General features: G+C 45.7%; 1 protein-coding gene across 1 annotated transcript in view; it reads right to left on the bottom strand.

Annotated features, from left to right (window-relative positions):
• Positions 1–25,991, bottom strand: part of LOC140130067 (vomeronasal type-2 receptor 26-like) — an 81,752-nt gene that overhangs the window by 11,603 nt on the left and 44,158 nt on the right. The window contains exon 4 of the mRNA XM_072150790.1: positions 12,752–13,043. Coding sequence (XP_072006891.1) covers positions 12,752–13,043 — 292 coding nt within the window. The remainder of the gene's footprint in view (positions 1–12,751; positions 13,044–25,991) is intronic.

Here is a 25,991-nt window from a genome sequence, read left to right as displayed (position 1 = left end):
AAAAAAGAAACTTGTCCATCAAGTTCAACCAAGGAAGGGAAGGGATTGGATGAGGAAGGGATTTAGGGGAAACAATCCTATATAGCATAACCATCAATGTTATTTAGGTTTAAAAAGGCATCTAGACCCTTCTTGAAGCTCTCCGCTGTCCCTGCTGTGACCAGCGCCTGAGGCAGGCTATTCCACAGATTGACCGTTCTCATAGTAAAAAAGCCCTGTCGTCCCCGGTGATTAAACCTTATTTTCTCCAGACGGAGACAGTGCCCCTCGTCTTTTGATTTGATTTAATCTGGAACAATTTACCACCATATTTTTTGTATGGACCATTCATATATTTAAATAAATTAATCATGTCCCCTCGTAGTCGTCTCTTTTCCAGACTAAATAAATCTAGTTGTTTTAATCTTTCCTCATAACTAAGACCCTCCATACCCCTTATCATTTTTGTGGCTCTACGTTGAACCCTCTCCAGATCCAGGGCATCCTTTTTATGGACCGGTGCCCAGAACTGGACAGCATATTCCAGGTGTGGCCGAACCAGTGACTTGTATAGTGGTAATATTACATCCCTATCACGAGAGTCCATACCATTTTTGATACATGACAAGATCCTACTAGCTTTAGAGGCAGCTGCTTGACATTGCATGCTGTTACTCAATTTATGATCTACTAGTACCCCCAGATCCTTCTCAACAAGGGACTCTCCCAGATTTACTCCCCCAAGTACATATTTTGCCTTTGGATTATTGGCCCCCAGGTGCATAACCTTACATTTATCCACATTAAACCTCATTTGCCAAGTGGATGACCAAACATTCAGTTTGTCCAAGTCACCCTGCAGCCTATGAACATCCTCCATAGACTGTATTACACTACACAGTTTGGTGTCATCTGCAAAAATAGACACAGTGCTATTAATTCCTAACTCTATATCATTAATAAATATATTAAATAGTAGTGGGCCAAGAACAGAACCCTGGGGTACACCACTCATAACTGGTGACCATTCCGAGTAGGAATCATTGACCACAACTCTCTGGATACGATCCTTTAGCCAGTTTGCAATCCAATTGCAAATGATTTCTGCCAAACCAATAGCCCTAATTTTACCCATCAGGTGTCTATGAGGGACAGTGTCAAATGCCTTTGCAAAGTCCAAGAACACAATATCCACAGCTGCTCCTCCATCCAGGCACCTGCTCACCTCTTCATAGAAGCAGATAAGGTTAGTTTGACAACTTCTGTTCTTAGTAAACCCATGCTGGCTGTCACTTATTATACTATTTGATGTCACATACTCCAGTATATAGTCTTTTACTAACCCTTCCAGTATTTTCCCCACAATGGAAGTTAAGCTTACAGGCCTGTAATTGCCTGGCGAAGTTCTAGAGCCCTTTTTATATATTGGCACCACATTTGCCTTGCGCCAGTCACTTGGCACCACACCAGACATTACGGAATCCCTGAAGATGTTAGACAGCGGTACAGCAATAACAGAACTGATTTCTTTAAGAATTCTGGGGTGTAACCCATCTGGTCCAGGAGCTTTGTACACATTGATTTTATTGAGCTTAGATTGGATCATGTCTACATTCAGCCAGTCTAGTATATCACAGGAACCATGACCCGCACTGGCACCACCCACGTCAGAAGTTCTTTCTTCTATCGTATAAACGGAGCTAAAAAACCTATTAATAGAGATGAGCGAACATGCTCGTCCGAGCTTGATGCTCGGTCGAGCATTAGGGTACTCGAAACTGCTCGTTGCTCGGACGAATACTTCGCCCGCTCGAGAAAATGGCAGCTCCCGCCGTTTTGCTTTTTGGCGGCCAGAAACAGAGCCAATCACAAGCCAGGAGACTCTGCACTCCACCCAGCATGACGTGGTACCCTTACACGTCGATAGCAGTGGTTGGCTGGCCAGATCAGGTGACCCTGGGATAGACTAGCCGCTGCCCGCGCTGCTCGGATCATTCTGTGTCTGGATGCCGCTAGGGAGAGAGCTGCTGCTGGTCAGGGAAAGTGTTAGGGTGTTCTATTAGCTTACTGTTAGGCAGGAGTGATTCTCCAAGAACCCAACAGCCCTTCTTAGGGCTACAATAACGTTATACTTTTTTTTTTTTATTTGCAGCTAGTACCATATTGTGAGGAATTTGCAGGGGGACTTGCTACCGTTGTGTTTAGCTCTTAGTGACACACATATCCACCTCAAACACCAAAGTGGGAAAATTTATTAGGGGTTTGATTTCAATTAGGCACAGTCTGCCATTTACTTTTTATTTTACGTTTATTTTTTTAATAACTCAGTGTCATCTCATCTGGCATAGTAGTGTGCTTTCATACTTGGCTAGAAAATAGCCATAGGAGAATCCAAACGGCTTACTTACGCCTACAGTAGCGTTATATATATTTGATTTCTGGTTGATCTGCTGGTGGCTGTACTTGCTGCAGTGCATCTACTAGCAAATTGTGAGCAATTTGTAGTGAGACTTGCGACCGCTGTGTTTTGCGCTTAGTGACGCACATATCCATTGCAAAGACCGAAGTGGGAAAATTTATTAGGGGTTGGATTTCAATTAGGCACAGTCTGCCATTTCCTTTTTTATTTTACGTTTATTTTGTTTAATAACTCAGCGTCATCTCATCTGGCATAGTAGTGTGCTTTCATACTTGGCTAGAAAATAGCCATAGCAATAGGATAGCATCGTTTGGTTTTAAAAACTAAAAAACACAAAAAAAAACAAAAAAACACAAAAAAAAGTTAAAAAAAAATTAAAGTTATAACTCTCATTTTCAAAATGTTTAACCCGAGGGCTAGGGGTAGAGGACGAGGGCGGGGACGTGGGCGTCCAACTACTGCAGGGGTCAGAGGCCGTGGTCCTGGGCGGGGTGAGACACCACCTGCTTATGAGGGAGCAGGGGAACGCCGCAGAGCTACACTCCCTAGGTTCATGTCTGAAGTTACTGGGACTCGTGGTAGAGCACTGTTGAGGCCAGAACAGTGCGAACATGTGATGTCGTGGATTGCCGACAATGCTTCGAGCAATTTGCCCACCAGTCAGTCTTCCACGCAGTCCACCCATGTCACCGAAATCGGCACTCCTCCAGCTCCTGCCCCTCAGCCTCCTCCCCCCCAGTCTGCCCCCTCCCAGGAAAATTTGCCATTTGAACCGGCATACTCTGAGGAACTGTTTTCTGGACCCTTCCCACACTCACAAACCACTTGTCCGGTTGCTGCTGAGCAATTTTCCGATGCCCAGGTTTTCCACCAGTCGCAGTCTGTGGGTGATGATGACCTTCTTGACGTAGTGGAAGAAGTGTCTAAAGAGGTGTCCGACGATGAGGAGACACGGTTGTCAGACATTGGGGAAGTTGTTGTCAGGGCAGGAAGTCCGAGGGGGGAGCAGACTGAGGGATCGGAGGATGATGAGGTGACAGACCCAAGCTGGGTTGATAGGCCGGGTGAACACAGTGCCTCTAAAAAAGAGGAGAGTCCTCGACCAGAACAGGTTGGAAGAGGCAGTGGTGGGGCCAGACGGAGAGGCAGGGCCAGAGCTGGTGCATCAGCGCCAAATGTGTCAACTAGTGAAGCTCCCGTGGCGAGGGCTCTTGCGGCGAGGGCTAGATTTTCAGAAGTCTGGAGGTTCTTTAAGGAAACACCGGATGACCGACGGACTGTGGTGTGCAACATTTGCCAAACCAGGCTCAGCAGGGGTTCCACCACTACTAGCTTAACTACCACCAGTATGCGCAGGCATATGAATGCTAAACACCCCACTCAGTGGCAACAAGCCCGTTCACCTCCGGCCGTGCACACCACTGCTCCTTCCCCTGTGTCAGCTGATAGTCAGCCCACTGCCCAGGACCCTGCCACAAAAACCCCATCGTCCCCTCCACGATCCTCCACAGCATCCACCAGCGTTCAGCTCTCCATACCCCAGACGCTGGAGCGGAAACGCAAATATAGTGCAACCCACCCGCACGCCCAAGCCCTTAATGTCCACATCTCCAGATTACTTAGCCTGGAGATGCTGCCCTATAGGCTAGTAGAGACCGAGGCCTTTCGCAACCTCATGGCGGCGGCCGCCCCTCGGTATTCGGTCCCCAGCCGCCACTACTTTTCCCGATGTGCCGTCCCAGCCCTGCACCAGCACGTGTCAGACAACATCATCCGTGCCCTGACCAACGCCGTTTCTGACAAGGTCCACCTGACCACGGACACGTGGACGAGTGCTGCCGGGCAGGGCCACTATATATCGCTGATGGGTTAACTTGGTGGAGGCTGGGACCGTGTCTGACCCTGCGGCTGGTCATATACTGCCGACGCCGAGGATTGCGGGGCCTACCTCGGTCCAGGTGTTTCAGGCCTACTATGCCTCCTCCTCCTCCCACCCCTCCTCCACATCCTCCTCCTCTGAATTACCATCCGTGGGCATGGCGCCATCAGTCGGTAGCTCTAGGCACAGCAGCAGTGCCGTCGCTAAGCGACAGCAGGCGGTGCTCAAACTGCTGAGCCTAGGCGATAAAAGGCACACCGCCCAAGAGCTATTACAGGGCATCACGGCGCAGACTGATCTGTGGCTGGCACCGCTGAACCTGAAGCCAGGCATGGTTGTGTGTGACAACGGCCGTAACCTGGTGGCGGCTCTGCAACTCGGCAGACTGACACATGTGCCATGCCTGGCCCATGTGTTAAATCTGATAGTTCAGCGTTTCCTCAAGACATACCCCAATCTGTCTGATTTGCTCACGAAGGTGCGCCGCATCTGTGCGCATTTCAGGAAGTCCAGCACAGATGCTGCCACTCTGAGGGCAGCGCAGCGCCGCCTCCAACTGCCCGCTCACCGACTGTTGTGCGACGTGCCCACGAGGTTGAATTCAACACTGACCATGTTATCCAGAGTTTACCAGCAGCGCCGAGCCATTGTAGACTGCCAGATGTCAACTTCCACCAGAACTGGTAGTCAGGTCAGTCAGCTTCCTCAAGTCTACAATGAGGAGTGGACGTGGATGTCTGATATCTGTCAGGTGCTGAGTAACTTTGAGGAGTCAACACAGATGGTCAGAGGCGATGCCGCCATCATCAGCCTCACCATCCCGCTGCTTGGCCTGTTGAAAAACTCTCTGATCAGCATGAAGTCAGAAGCTTTGCGCTCGTCACAAGAGACGGGGGAAGAAGATTCCCTTGTTGATAGCCAAAGCACCCTTAGGTCTGTTTCTCAGCGCATATCGGAGGAGGTGGAGGTGGAGGAGGATGAGGAGGAAGAGGAGGAGAATGTTGGCGAGACACAAGAGGGGACCATTGTTGAGTCCTTCACTGTTCAGCGTGTATGGGCAGAAGAAGAGGAGTTGGAGGAGTTGGAGGAGGAGGAAATGGACACTCAGGCCAGTGAGGAGAGTGAATTCTTACGCGTTGGTACTCTGGCGCATATGGCAGATTTCATGCTAGGCTGCCTATCCCGTGACCCTCGCGTTCAAAGATTTTATTCCAGCACCGATTACTGGGTATTCAATCTCCTGGACCCACGGTACAAGCAAAATCTTTACACTCTCATCCCTGGAGAGGAAAGGAGTGTGAGAATGCATGAATACCAGCAGGCCCTGGTTCACAAGCTGAAACAGTATTTCCCTTCTGACAGCGCTAGCGGCAGAGTGCGTAGTTCTGCGGGACAAGTAGCGAGGGAGAGTAGGCGAGCAGGCAGCTTGTCCAGCACTGGCAAGGGTACGCTTTACAAGGCTTTTGCCAGCTTTATGTCACCCCAGCAAGACACTGTCACCTGTCCCCAGTCTCGGCAGAGTAGGGCTGATCTTTACAGAAAGATGGTGAGGGAGTACGTAGCTGACCATACCATCGTCCTAAATGATCACACAGCTCCCTACAACTACTGGGTTTCAAAGCTGGACATGTGGCACGAACTGGCGCTGTACGCCTTGGAGGTTCTTGCCTGCCCTGCCGCTAGCGTCTTGTCCGAGCGGGTTTTCAGTGCAGCTGGTGGCATCATCACCGATAAGCGTACACGCCTGTCGACTGACAATGCTGACAGGCTGACGCTTATTAAGATGAATAAAGCATGGATTTCTCATAATTTCCAATCTCCACCAGGTGAAGGAAGCTCAACCTGAATAATTTATCCACTCCTCCTCCTCCTCATTTTCCTCCTTCTCCTCCTCTTTGTACAGTAAAGCAGAGGAAACTGGCTATTTTTGACAGGGCCCACTGGCTCTAGCTATAGTACTTTATGCATTTAATTTTTCTGGAGGGCCACCTACCCGGTCCTCTGTTTTAAAAAATTTTTGGGAGTGCCACATACAGGCACTCAATCTATTCAATTTTTCTGGAGGGCCACCTACCCGGTCCTCTGTTTTAAACAATTTTTGGGAGTGCCACATACAGGCACTCAATCTATTCAATTTTTCTGGAGGGCCACCTACCCGCTCCTCTGGTTTGAAAACTTTTTTGGACTGCCACATACAGGCACTCAATCTATTCCATTTCACTGGAGGGCCACCTACCTGCTCCTCTGGTTTGAAAACTTTTTTGGACTGCCACATACAGGCACTCAATCTATTCAATTTTTCTGGAGGGCCACCTACCCGCTCCTCTGGTTTGAAAACTTTTTTGGACTGCCACATACAGGCACTCAATCTATTTCATTTTACTGGAGGGCCACCTACCTGCTCCTCTGGTTTGAAAACTTTTTTGGAATGCCACATACAGGCACTCAATCTATTCCATTTTACTGGAGGGCCACCTACCTGCTCCTCTGGTTTGAAAACTTTTTTGGACTGCCACATACAGGCACTCAATCTATTCCATTTTACTGGAGGGCCACCTACCCGCTCCTCTGGTTTGAAAACTTTTTTGGACTGCCACATACAGGCACTCAATCTATTTCATTTTTCTGGAGGGCCACCTACCTGCTCCTCTGGTTTGAAAACTTTTTTGGACTGCCACATACAGGCACTATCCAAATTAAATTGTCTCCATAGCAGCCTCCACACGTTGTCTCCATTGCTACCTCCAAAAGTCGTCCATATAGCTGCCTCCATACATCGTCCCCTTATCAAACGAGGTGTGTCAGGCAGAAATTTGGGTTGTTTTCATGGGTTCCACATCAAAGTTGTTAACTTTGTCGCCACCCTGCTGTGTTATCCACAAAATATACTGGCAAACTTTTATCATTTACCAATATTATTTCAGCGCTTCTTGCGCATCTGTTTACATTCCCCTCACCCGCCATATCCCAAACTTATAAGAACGCTACTACACTTGATCTTATACAAAAGGTTCTTAGAAGTGCTGTTTGAGGAGTAGCCTAGAGACAGGGGCTTGGATTGGCGAAAGCTCGCCTGGCAGCGGAGCGCCAGCTCCATGCGCATCATGCGCTTCTTGCGCATCTGTTTACATTCCCCTCACCCGCCATATCCCAAACTTATAAGAACGCTACTACACTTGATCTTATACAAAAGCTTCTTAGAAGTGCTTTTTGGGGAGTAGCCTAGAGACAGGGGCTTGGATTGGCGAAAGCTCGCCTGGCAGCGGAGCGCCAGCTCCATGCCAAGATTCAACTAACATAGTTTTAACTGCAGCACCTTTAATCTACTACTAGTTCACTGCCTCCATACATGGTCCCCTTATCAAACGAGCTGTGTCAGGCAGAATTTTGGGTTGTTTTCATGGCTTCCATGTTAACTTTGTCGCCACCCTGCTGTGTAATCCACAAAATATACTGGCAAACTTTTATCATGTACCGATATTATTTGAGCGCTTCTTGCTCACCTCCTTTGGTTCCTCTCTGCCACCCATTGGTTTGAAGCCTGAGTCCATTTAGAGTATGTCGCCATGACACTCTCTAGCCTGCTGCCGCTGCCTCTGCATGCCGTCCCCTATAGTGTCAGGGTCAATTATTGGATGTTTTACATGCTATCTAGCTTCATTCTGTCACTCTTTTCTGAGGTTCCCAGGTGTTTGGCCAAGCTTCCCTGTGCAGAGCCTTGGTCCCCTTGAAAAATGCTCGAGTCTCCCATTGACTTCAATGGGGCTCGTTATTCGAGACGAGCACTCGAGCATCGGGAAAAGTTCGTCTCGAATAACGAGTACCCGAGCATTTTAGTGCTCGCTCATCTCTACCTATTAAGTATCTCCGCCTTCTCTTGGTCTCCAGTCACCGATGACCCATTTTCAGAATAAAGGGGTCCAACCTGTTGTGACCCATTTTTTTTGCATTGATATACTTAAAAAATTTCTTGGGATTTGTTTTGCTATCTTTAGCCACTTGTCTTTCATTTTGTATTTTGGCTGATTTGATTTCTTTTTTACAGATTTTGGTAAGTTTTTTGTAAGTATTGAAAGCCTCAGGTGACCCATCAGATTTATATTTTTTAAATGCCCTCTTTTTCTCTTTAATTGCCCTTTTAACTGTAGCTGTAAGCCACGCGGGGTGTAATATAAAATATAAAAACCCAGGATAGATTTGAATTTCTCCCATTTAACATTAGTATCTTCATTTGACAGAATCTGATCCCAGTCTATATCCAGTAGTGCAGCCCTGAATTTTTGGAAATTAGCCCTCTTAAAATTCAAAGTTTTCGATTTTTCCCACCTGTTTCTGTTTTTAAAGTTTAAGAGGAACATAATTATATTATGATCGCTGTTTGAATGTTCATAAAATGTCTCCCCTTCTCAGATGAAGAAGAGCCCTGACCCCAATTTATATTTGGAAAGTTAAAGTCTCCCATTGTCACAACGGCCCCCCCTGTGCAGCCCGCTCCATCTGTTTATATAGGTGACCCTCTATTTCCTCAGAGATGTTAGGGGGGCTATATATTACACCAAAAATAATTTTCTCAAAGCTCTCTTGGCTTTGAATTTCAACCCACAAAGTTTCAGCCTCCTCACACTCTTCTGAGACCACTGACTCATTCACAATCGCTTTTAAGTCTCTTCTGACATACAGACATACACCACCTCCCCTCCTATTTGCCCTGACTTTCCGAAAGAGTGTAAAACCTTGAATATTAACACCCCAAGCATGTGATGCATCAAGCCATGTCTCTGTTACACCAACAACATCTAACTGTTCCTCTAATATCAGAGCCTCAAGCTCGCCCATTTTGCCTGTGATACTTCTGGCATTTGTGAGCATACAATTTAATTTTCCACAGTTATTTGTCTGATTTAAAGTAAATTTACTGGTACATATATCCTCACCACCTTTCTGTAACTTGTGGATCTCCTTATCCACTGCCTTAGGCCCCCATACACCGCCCACCTCACCACCCACCAACATAACCTGCCCCCTCTCTGACCTGTCTACCTCTTTAGTGTCTTCCTTTTCCTCCTCCCCCGATCCTAGTTTAAATACTCCGCCACCCCTGCTAGGATCTTCTCCCCCAGTACAGTAGCCCCCCTTCCATTTAGGTGCAAGTTATCTGCGGAAAACAGCTTGTACCCCAATGAAAAGTGAGCCCAGTGCTCTAGGAACCCAAATCCCTCTGCTCTACACCAGGATCCTAGCCATGCATTTAACTCCCTGAGCTCCTGCTGTCTGCTCTGTGTAGCGCATGGCACAGGTAGAATTCCGGAGAATATTACCTTGGAGGTCCTTTCCTTAAGCTTTGAACCTAGTTCTTTAAAATTATTCTTCAGGCTCCTCCACCTACCATCTATTCTGTCATTGGTACCAACATGGACCACGACAGCTGGGTCATCCCCAGCCCCTCCCAGTAATTTATCCACCCTTTCCACCACATGCCGAACCCTGGCACCAGGGAGACAGCAAACCATTTGGTTAAGGCGGTCTTGGCGACAAATTATTCGATCCGTCTTCCTGATTATAGAGTCCCCTACAACCACTAGCTGCCTTGGCTTACCTGCACTCCCATCCACCCTACTACTAGCTGGTCTGCTCCCCCGGCTGTGAGGGAGAGCAGGATCCGCTAGGGCTGCCATTTCTGACACTGATGTCCTTACATCATTGCACAATTTTGCAATTTTGCTTGGATGTTCAGAGTTGGAATTGGCCTTCCTTTTCTTTGACCCCTTCCTATCCCCTCTATTTACAGTAACTCAGCTACCCACCTGGTCCAACTGGCTTACCTCTCCATCCTCCACTTCTACCCCGCTTATTGCTTGCTCAGTGAGCAGCATACTCCTCTCAAGATTGTCAATTGCTCGCAGCCGTGCAATATCTTCCTCCAGATCTCTAACACGAGCATGTTCTTTTTTTGTAATTTTTGAGGCAGGGTCTCTCCATAGAAGCCTGTGGGGGACATTTGTCATACGCTGGCTCCTCGTGCGCCAGCGTATGATTGCCCCGCCACTGCATATTCGCAGCGGCATACATCAAGAGGTGGAAGCTGTGCCCCATTTTATTCTATGCCAGACAGGGCCTGGTGTAGAAATAAATGCAGCCGGCTACTTAAAACTGACGTGGCACAGAGGTCCTTATAAATATGCCCCTGTGTCTCCATAGAAGCCTACTTTTTTTGCGGATGCAACCCACGGTCGAATACAGCTAAAGATGGTTGGAAGTCCTTGCACTTTATCAAAAAATAATGCAAGAACTTCTTATCATAGTATCATAGTATATAAGGCTGGAAGGAGACGCAAGTCCATCAAGTCCAACCTTTAAGAATTAAATAAATGTTTTATCCCCATAACCCGTGATATTTTTGCTCTCCAGAAAGGCATCCAGGCCTCTCTTGAACATGTACATAGAGTCCGCCATAACAACCTCCTGTGGCAAAGAGTTCCACAGTCTCACTGCTCTTACAGTAAAGAACCTTTGTCTATGTTGATGGTAAAATCGCCTCTCCTCTAGGCGTAGAGGATGCCCCCTTGTCCTGGTCACAGGCCTAGGTATAAAAAGATCTTTGGAGAGATCCTTGTACTGTCCGTTCAGGTATTTGTACATTGTAATGAGGTCTCCCCTCAGCCGTTTTTTTTCTAAACTGAATAATCCCCAATTTTTTAATCTGTCAGTGTATTCTAGTTCCCCCATTCCCCTAATAATCCTGGTTGCTCTCTTCTGCACCCGTTCCAGCTCTACTATATCCTTTTTATACACTGGTGCCCAAAACTGTACACAATATTCCATGTGTGGTCTGACCAGGGATTTGTATAAGGGCAAAACTATGTCTTTATCATGAGAATCTATTCCTCTCTTGAAACATCCCATTATTTTATTTGCTTTAGCAGCAGCCGCCTGGCTCTGGTCACTAAAATTAAGTTTACCATCCACCAATACCCCCAAGTCCTTTTCAGCTCCAGTTTTACTAAGTAATTGACCGTTTAGAACATAATTATACTTTTTGTTTCCATGGCCCAAGTGCATAACTTTACATTTATCTACATTAAATCTCATCAACCATTTCTCTGCCCATCCCTCAAGCTTCCACAAATCCCTCTGTAATGCTAAACTATCGACCTCAGTATTTATTACTTTACACAGCTTAGTATCATCTGCAAATATTGAAACTTGACTGTGTAAACCCACTACAAGGTCATTAATAAAAATATTAAAAAGAAGTGGCCCCAATACTGACCCCTGTGGCACTCCACTGGTAACATCAACCCAATCTGAGAATGTGCCATTAATGACCACCCTCTGTTTTCTATCACTAAGCCAATTACTTACCCAAATACACAGATTTTCTCCTATTCCCAGCAGTCTCATTTTATATACCAACCTTTTATGTGGCACGGTGTCGAATGCCTTTGAAAAATCCAGATATACAACATCTACAGCGTCCCCCAGATCCAGTCTTGAACTTACCTCCTCGTAGAAACCAATCAGATTAGTCTGACAGGACCAATCTCTCATAAATCCATGCTGACGCTGGGTTATAAGGTTGTGCACAGTGAGATACTCCAGGATAGCATCTCTAATAAACCCCTCAAATATTTTCCCCACCACAGCAGTTAGACTCACGGGTCTGTAGTTCCCAGGATCACTATTTGATCTGCAGTGCGTCACTGTGTTAAGTGTTACAATGGAGGTATTGCAGTCCAGCTGGCAGTCATGTTAATAGTTCCAGCTAACTTTGGCAAAACGGGGCAAAACGAAATACAACAGCTGAGGAGGGGGGATTTGCAACTACATTGCATTTACATTTGAGTTTACAAAACACAATGTTAACCCACTATGAGTGTTAAAATTATGTTAACATAATATACACATTAGTGCTATATTAATGGATGCACAACATGGTACTAACATTGCATTTGTAAACAAAAATGTTAGCAAAAATATACAGATGGTATCTAACAAAATACCAAAATAGACTTCCTGTCTATAAGATCTAACCAGCACGTGATCCCGTGTCCTCTATCTAATATCCACTATTTTTATGCTTATCCCATCCTTTTAGCTTTTGATAATTAAGATGAACCATTTGAGGTCATAGTTAGTGGTGTATTTACGGCTTTTAAAGGGCCAGGATATAATTCTACACCTCTTGGTTTTTGCTTTTATTATTTATTTTTATTTTGTTTTATTTTTGTTCTTGTTTTGCTATAAATTACATTTCTGAAATTTTCTGTAATAAATAAATCTCTAAACCAACTTAAAATGGGTTGAATATTTATTTCCACACAATTTAGGGGTTTAGTGTTGTGCCAAATACTATGTCCATACAACCTTAAATATACACAGCAAGTCTGAAAACCTTCCCATTGAAAGCTGCAGTGCATGTAGAAGATGCAATTGTTATGGCTGACCGGAGTGTAGATATACAGTATGTTACCTACCTGAGTGTATCCATACACAGTCAGAATTTGAGTAATGGGAACAGTAGTTACAGATAAAATATCTCCAATAAAACCAGCAATGTTTTCATCTCCTGTACAGTGATAATTAGGAAAAGTAGCTCCCGATCCTGATAATATTTGTAGGACACTTTTTACTGCTTTGTTAGCACTGGAACAAGCATCATAAACATGAAATCCCAAAGTCAGGTTGGGGAAAATGTTGTGATTTTTATTCACTTCTTCAATGGCAAATTGGAAGTTTAAAAAGTATTTATAATATAATAAAGATGGTCTGAAAGTACAAAAAACATAAGGCAAAATAAACTTAATAAAAGAGAAGTAATTTTTTAAAGGAAACCTACCACTTAGAATGGCAGGGGTAAGCTGTAAGTACCGAGCACCAGCTCAGGGTGAGCTGGTGTTGGTACTTACTTTCGTTAGTGTTATAAACCGCGGTATCGCGGTTTTAACACTTTTTAAACTCTAGACCAGAACAGGCTTCGGCGCTGCGTGCGCGCCTACATAGGAAATAGCGGAGATGTTGCGAACGCACGGTCGCGGTTTATAGCACTAACAAAAGTAAGTACCGGCACCAGCTCACCCTGAGCTGGTGCGCGGTACTTACAGCTTACCCCTGCCATTCTAAGTGGTAGGTTTCCTTTAAGTCTTATTTGCATTAGGAGGGAATTGCACAAAACTGGATGTTCTCAACATAACGCGGGGATCCTGTATCTGCCCCTCTTCCTCCTCCTAAATCTATTACAAATGGTTATTAAACTAATCTCTTGCCACTTGATTTAGTACCTCGCCACCATCTCGGATTTGACCTGGCTTGTTTGGCTTAGCTTGAATGTCTGTTTTTTGTTGTTTGTCCCTCTGTGTTGTTCTGTTGTTTGTTTTAGACCACCTACTCAGAATATGGATTGCTTTCTAGCTTTCTGTATACTTGTCACGTCTGCGCCTGCTGTCTCCTCTTTCCATGCTGGTAGGATTAGGAGACACTGGGGGTCATTTACTAAGGCCCCGATTCGCGTTTTCCCGACATGTTACCCGAATATTTCCGATTTGCGATTCTCCCTGAATTGCCCTGGGATTTTGGCGCACGCGATCGGATTGTGGCGCATCAGCACTGGCATACACGCGACATCAGCACTGGCAAGCACGTGTGGACGAACGAAAAAGCAACGGATTCGGAAAAACCACCGCATTTTTTTAAAAAAATGTGTCGCGGAGCTTGCACTTACCTTCACTAGGAATAGGCCGGTGAACTTGAGTGCGTTTCGATGCTCTTCAGCGCAGCAGCGCCACCTGGTGGACATCGGAGGAACTGTCTTAATGAATCCCGGTCGGACCCGAATCCACCGCAGAGAACGCGCCGCTGGATCGCGAATGGACCAGGTAAGTAAATCTGCCCCACTGAGTCTGTCATCATACTGCATTCTGAGCTAGGCTTTATGGCTGTCTGACCTGATGCCTGCCACACCCCTCACTGATTCTGTCTTGCAAGTGTTAAAACTGTGGACCTGTAATTGCTTGCTCCTTCCACCTGTGGCAGGGCTAAGTTTCTTTGTAAGTGTCCTGTTTAGCCTTGACTCCTTGCTGTGTTCACTAGCTTATCTTGTATCCTATGGTTTCTGATTGATTTCTTGCCTGTGTCTCAACTTCTCTATTTGGATTGTGATTTGGTTATTGTTATTTCCCGCTGCTGCCAACTCGGATTGTGTACCTTGCCTTATTGTGTTTGTGTGTCTGTATTGTTACATGTTTGCATCTTACCCAGGGAGGGAACGTTGCCCAGTTATTGGCAATAAGTAGGTAGGGACAGATTGGGGGACTCAGTATCATGGCTCACTGTCCCTGTTTGTGTCCTGCCATTACAATCCTGACATAAAATCCAGCTGTAAACATACATCCATGGAGTCCATGGAAACTGCGGTTAGCCAGATTCTGGTTCAGATGGTTCAGAACCTAGCTGAACACATGCACCAACAAGAACAGTTCCCCCATTCATTTCAGGTTAGTCAGTGTTAGAACCCAAAGCCAAGTTACCAGAGTTTATAAGTGGTGATTTAACCTTAGAGAAAGCTGTAAGTTGTAGTTCTGTTTAATGCCCCCCTCATTGGGTAACTGCGCCCAAACAGTGTGCATGATTATTTCCCTTATTCTTGGGGATACTCAGGAATAAGAGTTTTCTATGGTTCCACAAACTCCTGTTGTAGATTTGTCCAGATTTATTATTCTCAATTCTGGGTCCGCTGTATGACAAATCTGATAAGGCCACATATGATGAAAATCAGTTAACATTAGAGATGAGCGAGCACTAAAATGCTCGGGTACTCGTTATTCGAGACGAACTTTTCCCGATGCTCGAGTGCTCGTCTCGAATAACGAACCCCATTGAAGTCAATGGGAGACTCGAGCATTTTTCAAGGGGACCAAGGCTCTGCACAGGGAAGCTTGGCCAAACACCTGGGAACCTCAGAAAAGGATGGAAACACCACGGAAATGGACAGGAAACAGCAGGGGCAGCATGCATGGATGCCTCTGAGGCTGCTTAATCGCACCATTATGCCAAAATTATGGGCAACAGCATGGCCATGACAGAGTGACAGAATGAAGCTAGATAGCATCTAAAACATCCAATAATTGACCCTGACACTATAGGGGACGGCATGCAGAGGCAGCGGCAGCAGGCTAGAGAGTGGCATGGCTACATACCCTAAATGGACTCAGGCTTCAAACCAATGGGTGGCAGAGAGGAACCAAAGGAGGTGAGCAAGAAGCGCTCAAATAATATCGGTACATGATAAAAGTTTGCCAGTATATTTTGTGGATTACACAGCAGGGTGGTGACAAAGTTAACATGGAAGCCATAAAAACAACCCAAAATTCTGCCTGACACAGCTCGTTTGATAAGGGGACCATGTATGGAGGCAGTGAACTAGTAGTAGATTAAAGGTGCTGCAGTTAAAACTATGTTAGTTGGATCTTGGCATGGAGCTGGCGCTCCGCTGCCAGGCGAGCTTTCGCCAATCCAAGCCCCTGTCTCTAGGCTACTCCCCAAACAGCACTTCTAAGAACCTTTTGTATAAGATCAAGTGTAGTAGCGTTCTTATAAGTTTAGGATATGCCGGGTGAGGGGAATGTAAACAGATGCGCAAGAAGCGCTGAAATAATATCGGTAAATGATAAAAGTTTGCAAGTATATTTTGTGGATTACACAGCAGGGTGGCGACAAAGTTAAAAAGTTTGATGTGGAATGCCCTGTAATAGCTCTTGGGCGGTGTGCCTTTTATCGCCTAGGCTCAGCAGTTTGAGCACCGCCTGGTGTCGCTTAGCGACGGCACTGCTGCTGTGCCTAGAGCTACCGACTGATGGCGCCATGCCCACGGATGGTAATTCGGAGGAGGAGGAGGTGGAGGAGGGTTGGGAGGAGGTATAGTAGGCCTTTGAGACCTGGACCGAGGTAGGCCCCGCAATTCTCTGCGTCGGCAGTATATGACCAGCCCCAGGGTCAGACTCGGTCCCAGCCTGCACCAAGTTAAGTGTAGTAGCGTTCTTATAAGTTTGGGATATGGCGGGTGAGGGGAATGTAAACAGATGCGCAAGAAGCGCATGATGCGCATGGAGCTGGCGCTCCGCTGCCAGGCGAGCTTTCGCCAATCCAAGCCCCTGTCTCTAGACTACTCCCCAAACAGCACTTCTAACAACCTTTTGTATAAGATCAAGTGTAGTAGCGTTCTTATAAGTTTAGGATATGCCGGGTGAGGGGAATGTAAACAGATGCGCAAGAAGCGCTGAAATAATATTGGTAAATGATAAAAGTTTGCCAGTATATTTTGTGGATAACACAGCAGGGTGGCGACAAAGTTAACAACTTTTATGTGGAATCCATGAAAACAACCCAAATTTCTGCCTGACACACCTCGTTTGATAAAGGGACGATGTATGGAGGCAGCTATATGGACGACTTTTGGAGGTAGCAATGGAGACAACGTGTGGAGGCTGCTATGGAGACAATTTAATTTGGATAGTGCCTGTATGTGGCAGTCCCAAAAATTTTTCAAACCAGAGGAGCAGGTAGGTGGCCCTCCAGTAAAATGGAATAGATTGAGTGCCTGTATGTGGCAGTCCAAAAAAATTTTCAAACCAGAGGAGCAGGTAGGTGGCCCTCTAGAAAAATTGAATAGATTGAGTGCCTGTATGTGGCACTCCCAAAAATTGTTTAAAACAGAGGACCGGGTAGGTGGCCCTCCAGAAAAATTGAATAGATTGAGTGCCTGTATGTGGCACTCCCAAAAATTGTTTAAAACAGAGGACCGGGTAGGTGGCCCTCCAGAAAAATTAAATGCATAAAGTACTATAGCTAGAGCCAGTGGGCCCTGTCAAAAAATAGCCAGTTTCCTCTGCTTTACTGTACAAAGAGGAGGAGAAGGAGGAAAATGAGGAGGAGGAGGAGTGGATCAATTATTCAGGTTGAGCTTCCTTCACCTGGTGGAGATTGGAAATTATGAGAAATCAAGGCTTTATTCATCTTAATAAGCGTCAGCCTGTCAGCGCTGTCAGTCGACAGGCGTGTACGCTTATCGGTGATGATGCCACCAGCTGCACTGAAAACCCGCTCGGACAAGACGCTAGCAGCAGGGCAGGCAAGAACCTCCAAGGCATACAGCGCCAGTTCGGGCCACATGTCCAGCTTTGAAACCCAGTAGTTGTAGGGAGCTGTGTGATCATTTAGGACGATGGTATGGTCAGCTACATACTCCCTCACCATCTTTCTGTAAAGATCAGCCCTACTCTGCCGAGACTGGGGACAGGTGACAGTGTCTTGCTGGGGTGACATAAAGCTGGCAAAAGCCTTGTAAAGCTTACCCTTGCCAGTGCTGGACAAGCTGCCTGCTCGCCTACTCTCCCTCGCTACTTGTCCCGCAGAACTACGCACTCTGCCGCTAGCGCTGTCAGAAGGGAAATACTGTTTCAGCTTGTGCACCAGGGCCTGCTGGTATTCATGCATTCTCACACTCCTTTCCTCTGCAGGGATGAGAGTGGAAAGATTTTGCTTGTACCGTGGGTCCAGGAGAGTGAACACCCAGTAATCGGTGCTGGAATAAATTCTTTGAACGCGAGGGTCACGGGATAGGCAGCCTAGCATGAAATCTGCCATATGCGCCAGAGTACCAACGCGTAAGAATTCACTCCCCTCACTGGCCTGACTGTCCATTTCCTCCTCCTCCAACTCCTCCAACTCCTCTTCTCCTGCCCATACACGCTGAACAGTGAAGGACTCAACAATGGTCCCCTCTTGTGTCTCGCCAACATTCTCCTCCTCTTCCTCCTCCACCTCCACCTCCTCCGATATGCGCTGAGAAACAGACCTGAGGGTGCTTTGGCTATCAACAAGGGAATCTTCTTCCCCCGTCTCTTGTGACGAGCGCAAAGCTTCCGACTACATGCTGATCAGAGAGTTTTTCAACAGGCCAAGCAGCGGGATGGTGAGGCTGATGATGGCGGCATCGCCACTGACCATCTGTGTTGACTCCTCAAAGTTACTCAGCACCTGACATATATCAGACATCCACGTCCACTCCTCATTGTAGACTTGAGGAAGCTGACTGACCTGACTACCAGTTCTGGTGGAAGTTGACATCTGGCAGTCTACAATGGCTCGGCGCTGCTGGTAAACTCTGGATAACATGGTCAGTGTTGAATTCCACCTCGTGGGCACGTCGCACAACAGTCGGTGAGCGGGCAGTTGGAGGCGGCGCTGCGCTGCCCTGAGAGTGGCAGCATCTGTGCTGGACTTCCTGAAATGCGCACAGATGCGGCGCACCTTCGTGAGCAAATCAGACAGATTGGGGTATGTCTTGAGGAAACGCTGAACTATCAGATTTAACACATGGGCCAGGCATGGCACATGTGTCAGTCTGCCGAGTTGCAGAGCCGCCACCAGGTTACGGCCGTTGTCACACACAACCATGCCTGGCTTCAGGTTCAGCGGTGCCAGCCACAGATCAGTCTGTGCCGTGATGCCCTGTAATAGCTCTTGGGCGGTGTGCCTTTTATCGCCTAGGCTCAGCAGTTTGAGCACCGCCTGCTGTCGCTTAGCGACGGCACTGCTGCTGTGCCTAGAGCTACCGACTGATGGCGCCGTGCCCACGGATGGTAGTTCGGAGGAGGAGGTGGAGGAGGGGTGGGAGGAGGAGGAGGCATAGTAGGCCTGAAACACCTGGACCGAGGTAGGCCCCGCAATCCTCGGCGTCGGCAGTATATGACCAGCCGCAGGGTCAGACTCGCTCCCAGCCTCCACCAAGTTAACCCAATGTGCCGTCAGCGATACATAGTGGCCCTGCCCGGCAGCACTCGTCCACGTGTCCGTGGTCAGGTGGACCTTGTCAGAAACGGCGTTGGTCAGGGCACGGATGATTGTCTGACACGTGCTGGTGCAGGGCTGGGACGGCACATCGGGAAAAGTAGTGGCGGCTGGGGACCGAATACCGAGGGGCGGCCGCCGCCATGAGGTTGCGAAAGGCCTCGGTCTCTACTAGCCTATAGGGCAGCATCTCCAGGCTAAGCAATCTGGAGATGTACACATTAAGGGCTTGGGCGTGCGGGTGGGTTGCACTATATTTGCGTTTCCGCTCCAGCGTCTGGGGTATGGAGAGCTGAACGCTGGTGGATGCTGTGGAGGATCGTGGAGGCGACGATGGGGTTTTTGTGGCAGGGTCCTGGGCAGGGGGCTGACTATCAGCTGAAACAGGGGAAGGAGCAGTGGTGTGCACGGCCGGAGGTGAACGGGCTTGTTGCCACTGAGTGGGGTGTTTAGCATTCATATGCCTGCGCATACTGGTGGTAGTTAAGCTAGTAGTGGTGGAACCCCTGCTGAGCCTGGTTTGGCAAATGTTGCACACCACAGTCCGTCGTTCATCCGGTGTTTCCTTAAAGAACCTCCAGACTTCTGAAGATCTAGCCCTCGCCGCAAGAGCCCTCGCCACGGGAGCTTCACTAGTTGACACATTTGGCGCTGATGCACCAGCTCTGGCCCTGCCTCTCCGTCTGGCCCCACCACTGCCTCTTCCAACCTGTTCTGGTCGAGGACTCTCCTCCGTCTCAGAAGCACTGTGTTCACCCGGCCTCTCAACCCAGCTTGGGTCTGTCACCTCATCATCCTCCGATCCCTCAGTCTGCTCCCCCCTCGGACTTCCTGCCCTGACAACAACTTCCCCACTGTCTGACAACCGTGTCTCCTCATCGTCGGACACCTCTTTACACACTTCCACTACGTCAAGAAGGTCATCATCACCCACAGACTGTGACTGGTGGAAAACCTGGGCATCGGAAAATTGCTCAGCAGCAACCGGACAAGTGGTTTGTGACTGTGGGAAGGGTCCAGAAAACAGTTCCTCAGAGTATGCCGGTTCAAATGCCAAATTTTCCTGGGAGGGGGCAGACTGGGGGGGGAGGAGGCTGAGGTGCAGGAGCTGGAGGAGTGGCGATTTCGGTGACATGGGTGGACTGCGTGGAAGACTGACTGGTGGACAAATTGCTCGAAGCATTGTCAGCAATCCACGACATCACCTGTTCGCACTGTTCTGGCCTCAACAGTGCTCTACCACGAGTCCCAGTAACTTCAGACATGAACCTAGGGAGTGTAGCTCTGCGGCGTTCCCCTGCTCCCTCATAAGCAGGTGGTGTCTCACCCCGGCCAGGACCACGGCCTCTGACCCCTGCAGTAGTTGGATGCCCACGTCCCTGCCCTCGTCCTCTACCCCTAGCCCTCGGGTTAAACATTTTTAAAATGAGAGTTATAGCTTTAATTTTTTTTTTACTTTTTTTTGTGTTTTTTTTTTTTTTTTTGTGTTTTTGAGTTTTTAAAACCAAACGATGCTATCCTATTGCTATGGCTATTTTCTAGCCAAGTATGAAAGCACACTACTATGCCAGATGAGATGACGCTGAGTTATTAAACAAAATAAACGTAAAATAATAAAGGACAAATGGCAGACTGTGCCTAATTGAAATCCAACCCCTACTAAATTTTCCCACTTCGGTCTTTGCAATGGATATGTGCGTCACTAAGCGCAAAACACAGCGGTCGCAAGTCTCACTACAAATTGCTCACAATTGGCTAGTAGATGCACTGCAGCAAGTACAGCCACCAGCAGATCAACCAGAAATCAAATATATAACGCTACTGTAGGCGTAAGTAAGCCGTTTGGATTCTCCCATGGCTATTTTCTAGCCAAGTATGAAGGCACACTACTATGCCAGATGAGATGACGCTGAGTTATTAAACAAAATAAACGTAAAATAAAAAAGGACAAATGGCAGACTGTGCCTAATTGAAATCCAACCCCTACTAAATTTTCCCACTTCGGTCTTTGCAATGGATATGTGCGTCACTAAGCGCAAAACACAGCGGTCGCAAGTCTCACTACAAATTGCTCACAATTGGCTAGTAGATGCACTGCAGCAAGTACAGCCACCAGCAGATCAACCAGAAATCAAATATATAACGCTACTGTAGGCGTAAGTAAGCCGTTTGGAATCTCCTATGGCTATTTTCTAGCCAAGTATGAAAGCACACTACTATGCCAGATGAGATGACGCTGAGTTATTAAACAAAATAAACGTAAAATAAAAAAGGACAAATGGCAGACTGTGCCTAATTGAAATCCAACCCCTACTAAATTTTCCCACTTCGGTCTTTGCAATGGATATGTGCGTCACTAAGCGCAAAACACAGCGGTCGCAAGTCTCACTACAAATTGCTCACAATTGGCTAGTAGATGCACTGCAGCAAGTACAGCCACCAGCAGATCAACCAGAAATCAAATATATATAACGCTACTGTAGGCGTAAGTAAGCCGTTTGGATTCTCCTATGGCTATTTTCTAGCCAAGTATGAAAGCACACTACTATGCCAGATGAGATGACGCTGAGTTATTAAACAAAATAAACGTAAAATAAAAAAGGACAAATGGCAGACTGTGCCTAATTGAAATCCAACCCCTACTAAATTTTCCCACTTCGGTCTTTGCAATGGATATGTGCGTCACTAAGCGCAAAACACAGCGGTCGCAAGTCTCACTACAAATTGCTCACAATTGGCTAGTAGATGCACTGCAGCAAGTACAGCCACCAGCAGATCAACCAGAAATCAAATATATAACGCTACTGTAGGCGTAAGTAAGCCGTTTGGATTCTCCTATGGCTATTTTCTAGCCAAGTATGAAAGCACACTACTATGCCAGATGAGATGACGCTGAGTTATTAAACAAAATAAACGTAAAATAAAAAAGGACAAATGGCAGACTGTGCCTAATTGAAATCCAACCCCTACTAAATTTTCCCACTTTGGTGTTTGAGGTGGATATGTGTGCCACTAAGAGCTAAACACAACGGTAGCAAGTCCCCCTGCTAATTCCTCACAAAATGGTACTAGATGCAAATAAAAAAAAAAAAAAGTATAACGTTATTGTAGCCCTAAGAAGGGCTGTTGGGTTCTTGTAGAATCACTCCTGCCTAACACTATTCTAATAGAACAGCCTAACGCTTTCCCTGACCAGCAGCAGCTCTCTCCCTAGCGGCATCCAGACACAGAATGATCCGAGCAGCGCGGGCAGCGGCTAGTCTATCCCAGGGTCACCTGATCTGGCCAGCCAACCACTGCTATCGACGTGTAAGGGTACCACGTCATGCTGGGTGGAGTGCAGAGTCTCCTGGCTTGTGATTGGCTCTGTTTCTGGCCGCCAAAAAGCAAAACGGCGGGAGCTGCCATTTTCTCGAGCGGGCGAAGTATTCGTCCGAGCAACGAGCAGTTTCGAGTACGCTAATGCTCGAACGAGCATCAAGCTCGGACGAGCATGTTCGCTCATCTCTAGTTAACATCCTTACATCAGGGTGATTGGCCAGATGAGGACAACTGGACTAAGTTTAGGAATTGGTATGTGATCTATCTAGGCCTTGATCATGATCTAGGTCTAGGTCTGTCTGTAACTTTGAGAAATTGTCATTTTCAGATCATTATCACATCTATTATGTTACGATTTGGTATGTGCCGCTGGTATTGCATCACACGTGTTGATATAACTTATGTCTTTTTACATTTTTAAAATTTATATATTTTGTATATTTTTTTCAACTTTCAATATTTTAATTGTAATTTATATATTGTTTCTATGGGACCGTGTTTATGTTTTTTAATAGCATCTTTTTCATTTAGAAGTTGAAGATATGATAAGCACAGAATTCATATCAGGTTTTAATAATGTTCTCATCTAAAATCCAGTACTGGCTTTGTTCACATTGTGCAAGCTGAACTAGAGCAGGATGAATTGCACCATACGACCATCAGTTTTTCTACTAAAGAAGTCTGAACACTTCAAAATTTGTTAATTTTAAATCTCTATTACTTCTTAAAGGGAACCTATCATAACAAATTGGCCTAATAAACCACTACTAGTGTATTGTCAAGTAGCTTAACACCTTCTAGATTTGTTTCTTTCATGGTCCAGTGTGGTGTCATCATCCATAAAATCAACTTTGAAGTCAGCTGTAAATTGGTTGTAGAGAGTCAAGGAGGCAGAGAGTTTAACACTGAAGTCAACTCTAAATGCCTCCTCCTCTGTGATTGACATTGTGCATCAGACTTCGGGAGATCTGGTTACTGATGTCTCTGTATGCAGAACCTTCAATTACAGTGAACGTGACATTATGAGGAAGAGAGAGCTTGACTTCAGTTTTAAAATCTCCACCTCCTTGACTTTATACAACCATTTTACATCTCACTTCAAATTAGATTTTTTGATTGATGATACCACACTGTGTCATAAGAGAGACATGATCTGGAAGGTGTTCGGCTGTTAAGCAACCTAGAGGTAGTGGATTATTGGGTCAATTTTGGATGACAGCTTCCCTTTAAGCCTTGTTGTATAGATATATGTGCCATATTGCATATTGTATACTAAAATAAAATTTCATGCATACTATATTTTATGTGGTTATACAACTCTTACTCTGTGTTAAATATATTAAAAAAAATTCTTAAAGACAATAATTTTATATCTAATTAGATTATTATCTATTGGTGCTAGCTTTTTCTAACAAGTTTTCGCATATACAAGTATTTTTTGTAGCCGTTTTTTTGTTACACAGTTGTTGGCTGTGGCACAGTAGACATTGTAGTGAGTATTAGTGTGAGATCAAACCTGCGGATGAGTAAATAGTGCTAATAATTTACCCTTTGATGACTTACCCAGAACACATCATTTTTTTATGTGTCTTTGTTGTAAATTCATCCATAAGGAAATGTACAGTAAATATTCCTCCAATTATAATGTCTCCATGTTTATAATACTTAAAGTCTTCAATGGCGGCTTTCAAGTTCAGGCTACAGGCAGGTGAAGACATCGTAGACCGTGTCCGGCTCAGGATGATCACACCCATTGTTGCCAGATAACTGCTTATTTTGAACATTTTTATTCTCATGAAGAACAGAACACGTGTCCTCGTTTACACAGTACGTTATACAGACTCCCAGATATACAGAAATCATCTCCATCAGTGTCTGAATATGCTGCATCTCAGACATTATATATCCTTAAGCAGAATTCATTTAAGAGAATCTGTAATTAAGTTGCTCTAATCTTATACTAACCAGATGCCTCCAGTCTATGAATATAAACTGTACTGTACTGCATAACCCTGTAATTTTTTTTATCTGTTTTTTAATTTCATTTTATGACATTTTTAATGACAAACAGTAATGGCTATTGTGGAATAAGAGGGCAGAATTACCATCCCCATTTTATCTTGCGCAAGGCATGATAAGAAGCCACCACATACAATGGAATTAAAAATAGAATTTCACCTCAACAATCTGTTGAGATAAGGGGAGTAAAGCCTCTCACCCAGTAGTAAGTACTACAATAAGCAATAAGCTTCCTCTGGGGGGAGTCCCCCCGAAACACGTGTCGGGGCTGGCTGGTGTGGTGTCCTATTTACTGGTATGATTTATCCCATTGTTTTCTATGTATGAAATCTGTTGTTATTAATATAATACAATTAAATTTAGAGTGATTAGGTCTGTTCTGTTGGAATATGCTTTGTACCATATTTATACTTTGGGTTAATTAGTGATATGGATTATAACACACACCTTTTTAATTTTGTTGGCTTTCTTTGCCAATGGCTACATTATAATCATGTTTTGTGAACTAAATAAAGATTTAAATTTGAATTATGCTTTTTGGTGTAAAAAATTCTTTTCTGACTTATAAACTTTTGGTTATCATGTGTGCACATAGTAAGAAAAAGACAGACACAAGTTCTTTTTTAGTCTTAGCTCATGCTCTTATCTCGTCATGTGGAGAAACAGAACTGAACTAACTTTTAGTTCCTGATGCACAACTTTTTATTTTCATACAAAGAGGCGTGTTTACATACATTAAAATCATTACAATTGGTGATAGCTAAGCATATATGTCTGGCCTCCGCCCCCTGCTGATTGGTCCTCAAAACTATGTCTCAGTTGCTATGCCAGGGGAATTTCCAATCATTATTGTCTACAGGAAATCGACCGTTGGTCCGGATGCCGGTGCTATTCTTGAGAAACATCTGCTTTTGATCATAAGACTTGAGTTTCGCTGACAAAGCTATATATCTGGTTAAAACTGGTTTAAGGGAAAAGCTCCATATTGCACAATATGCAGAGTACAAAGATATATATATATATATATATATATGTATATATATATATATATATATATATATATATATATATATATATTGTGAGAAAGTAAGGGGTATTGTGTGGGAAAACCGCTATCTGTCTTACAGGCAGATAAAATGCAGGTGGTAAAAGACCTGGATTTGTCTGCAGTAACCCAAGGGTTAATGCAGACATATAGTAGCTAACATGGACACATTGGTAATGTCCGTACTGGGCCTGCTTATTATGGAGTAGGGGTAGGCTGGTAGTGGGACTCTTACTCCACCCAGGCTTCGGTCCTGGGCTTTTGTATAGCCCACAGGTGCGGGTGACAGGCCTCGTTAGAGCCTGATTTAGTCTGCAGGCCAGAAGCAGTAGGAGAGGCACTACCTGGACAGCTGAAGGCTGAACCGAGTTCACACAGCAAAGGTAACTGAGTGCCTCCTGAGATTCTGCTGGCCAAGAGCGTGTGCCAGGCAGCCTGTTACCCATTTAGCTAGGACCTGATATTGTGTTAGGCAGTGCCTAGCC

Source organism: Engystomops pustulosus, chromosome 1 (assembly GCF_040894005.1).
Source record: "Engystomops pustulosus chromosome 1, aEngPut4.maternal, whole genome shotgun sequence".
Taxonomy (NCBI): domain Eukaryota; kingdom Metazoa; phylum Chordata; class Amphibia; order Anura; family Leptodactylidae; genus Engystomops; species Engystomops pustulosus.
This window is presented reverse-complemented; position numbering and strand designations above follow the sequence as displayed.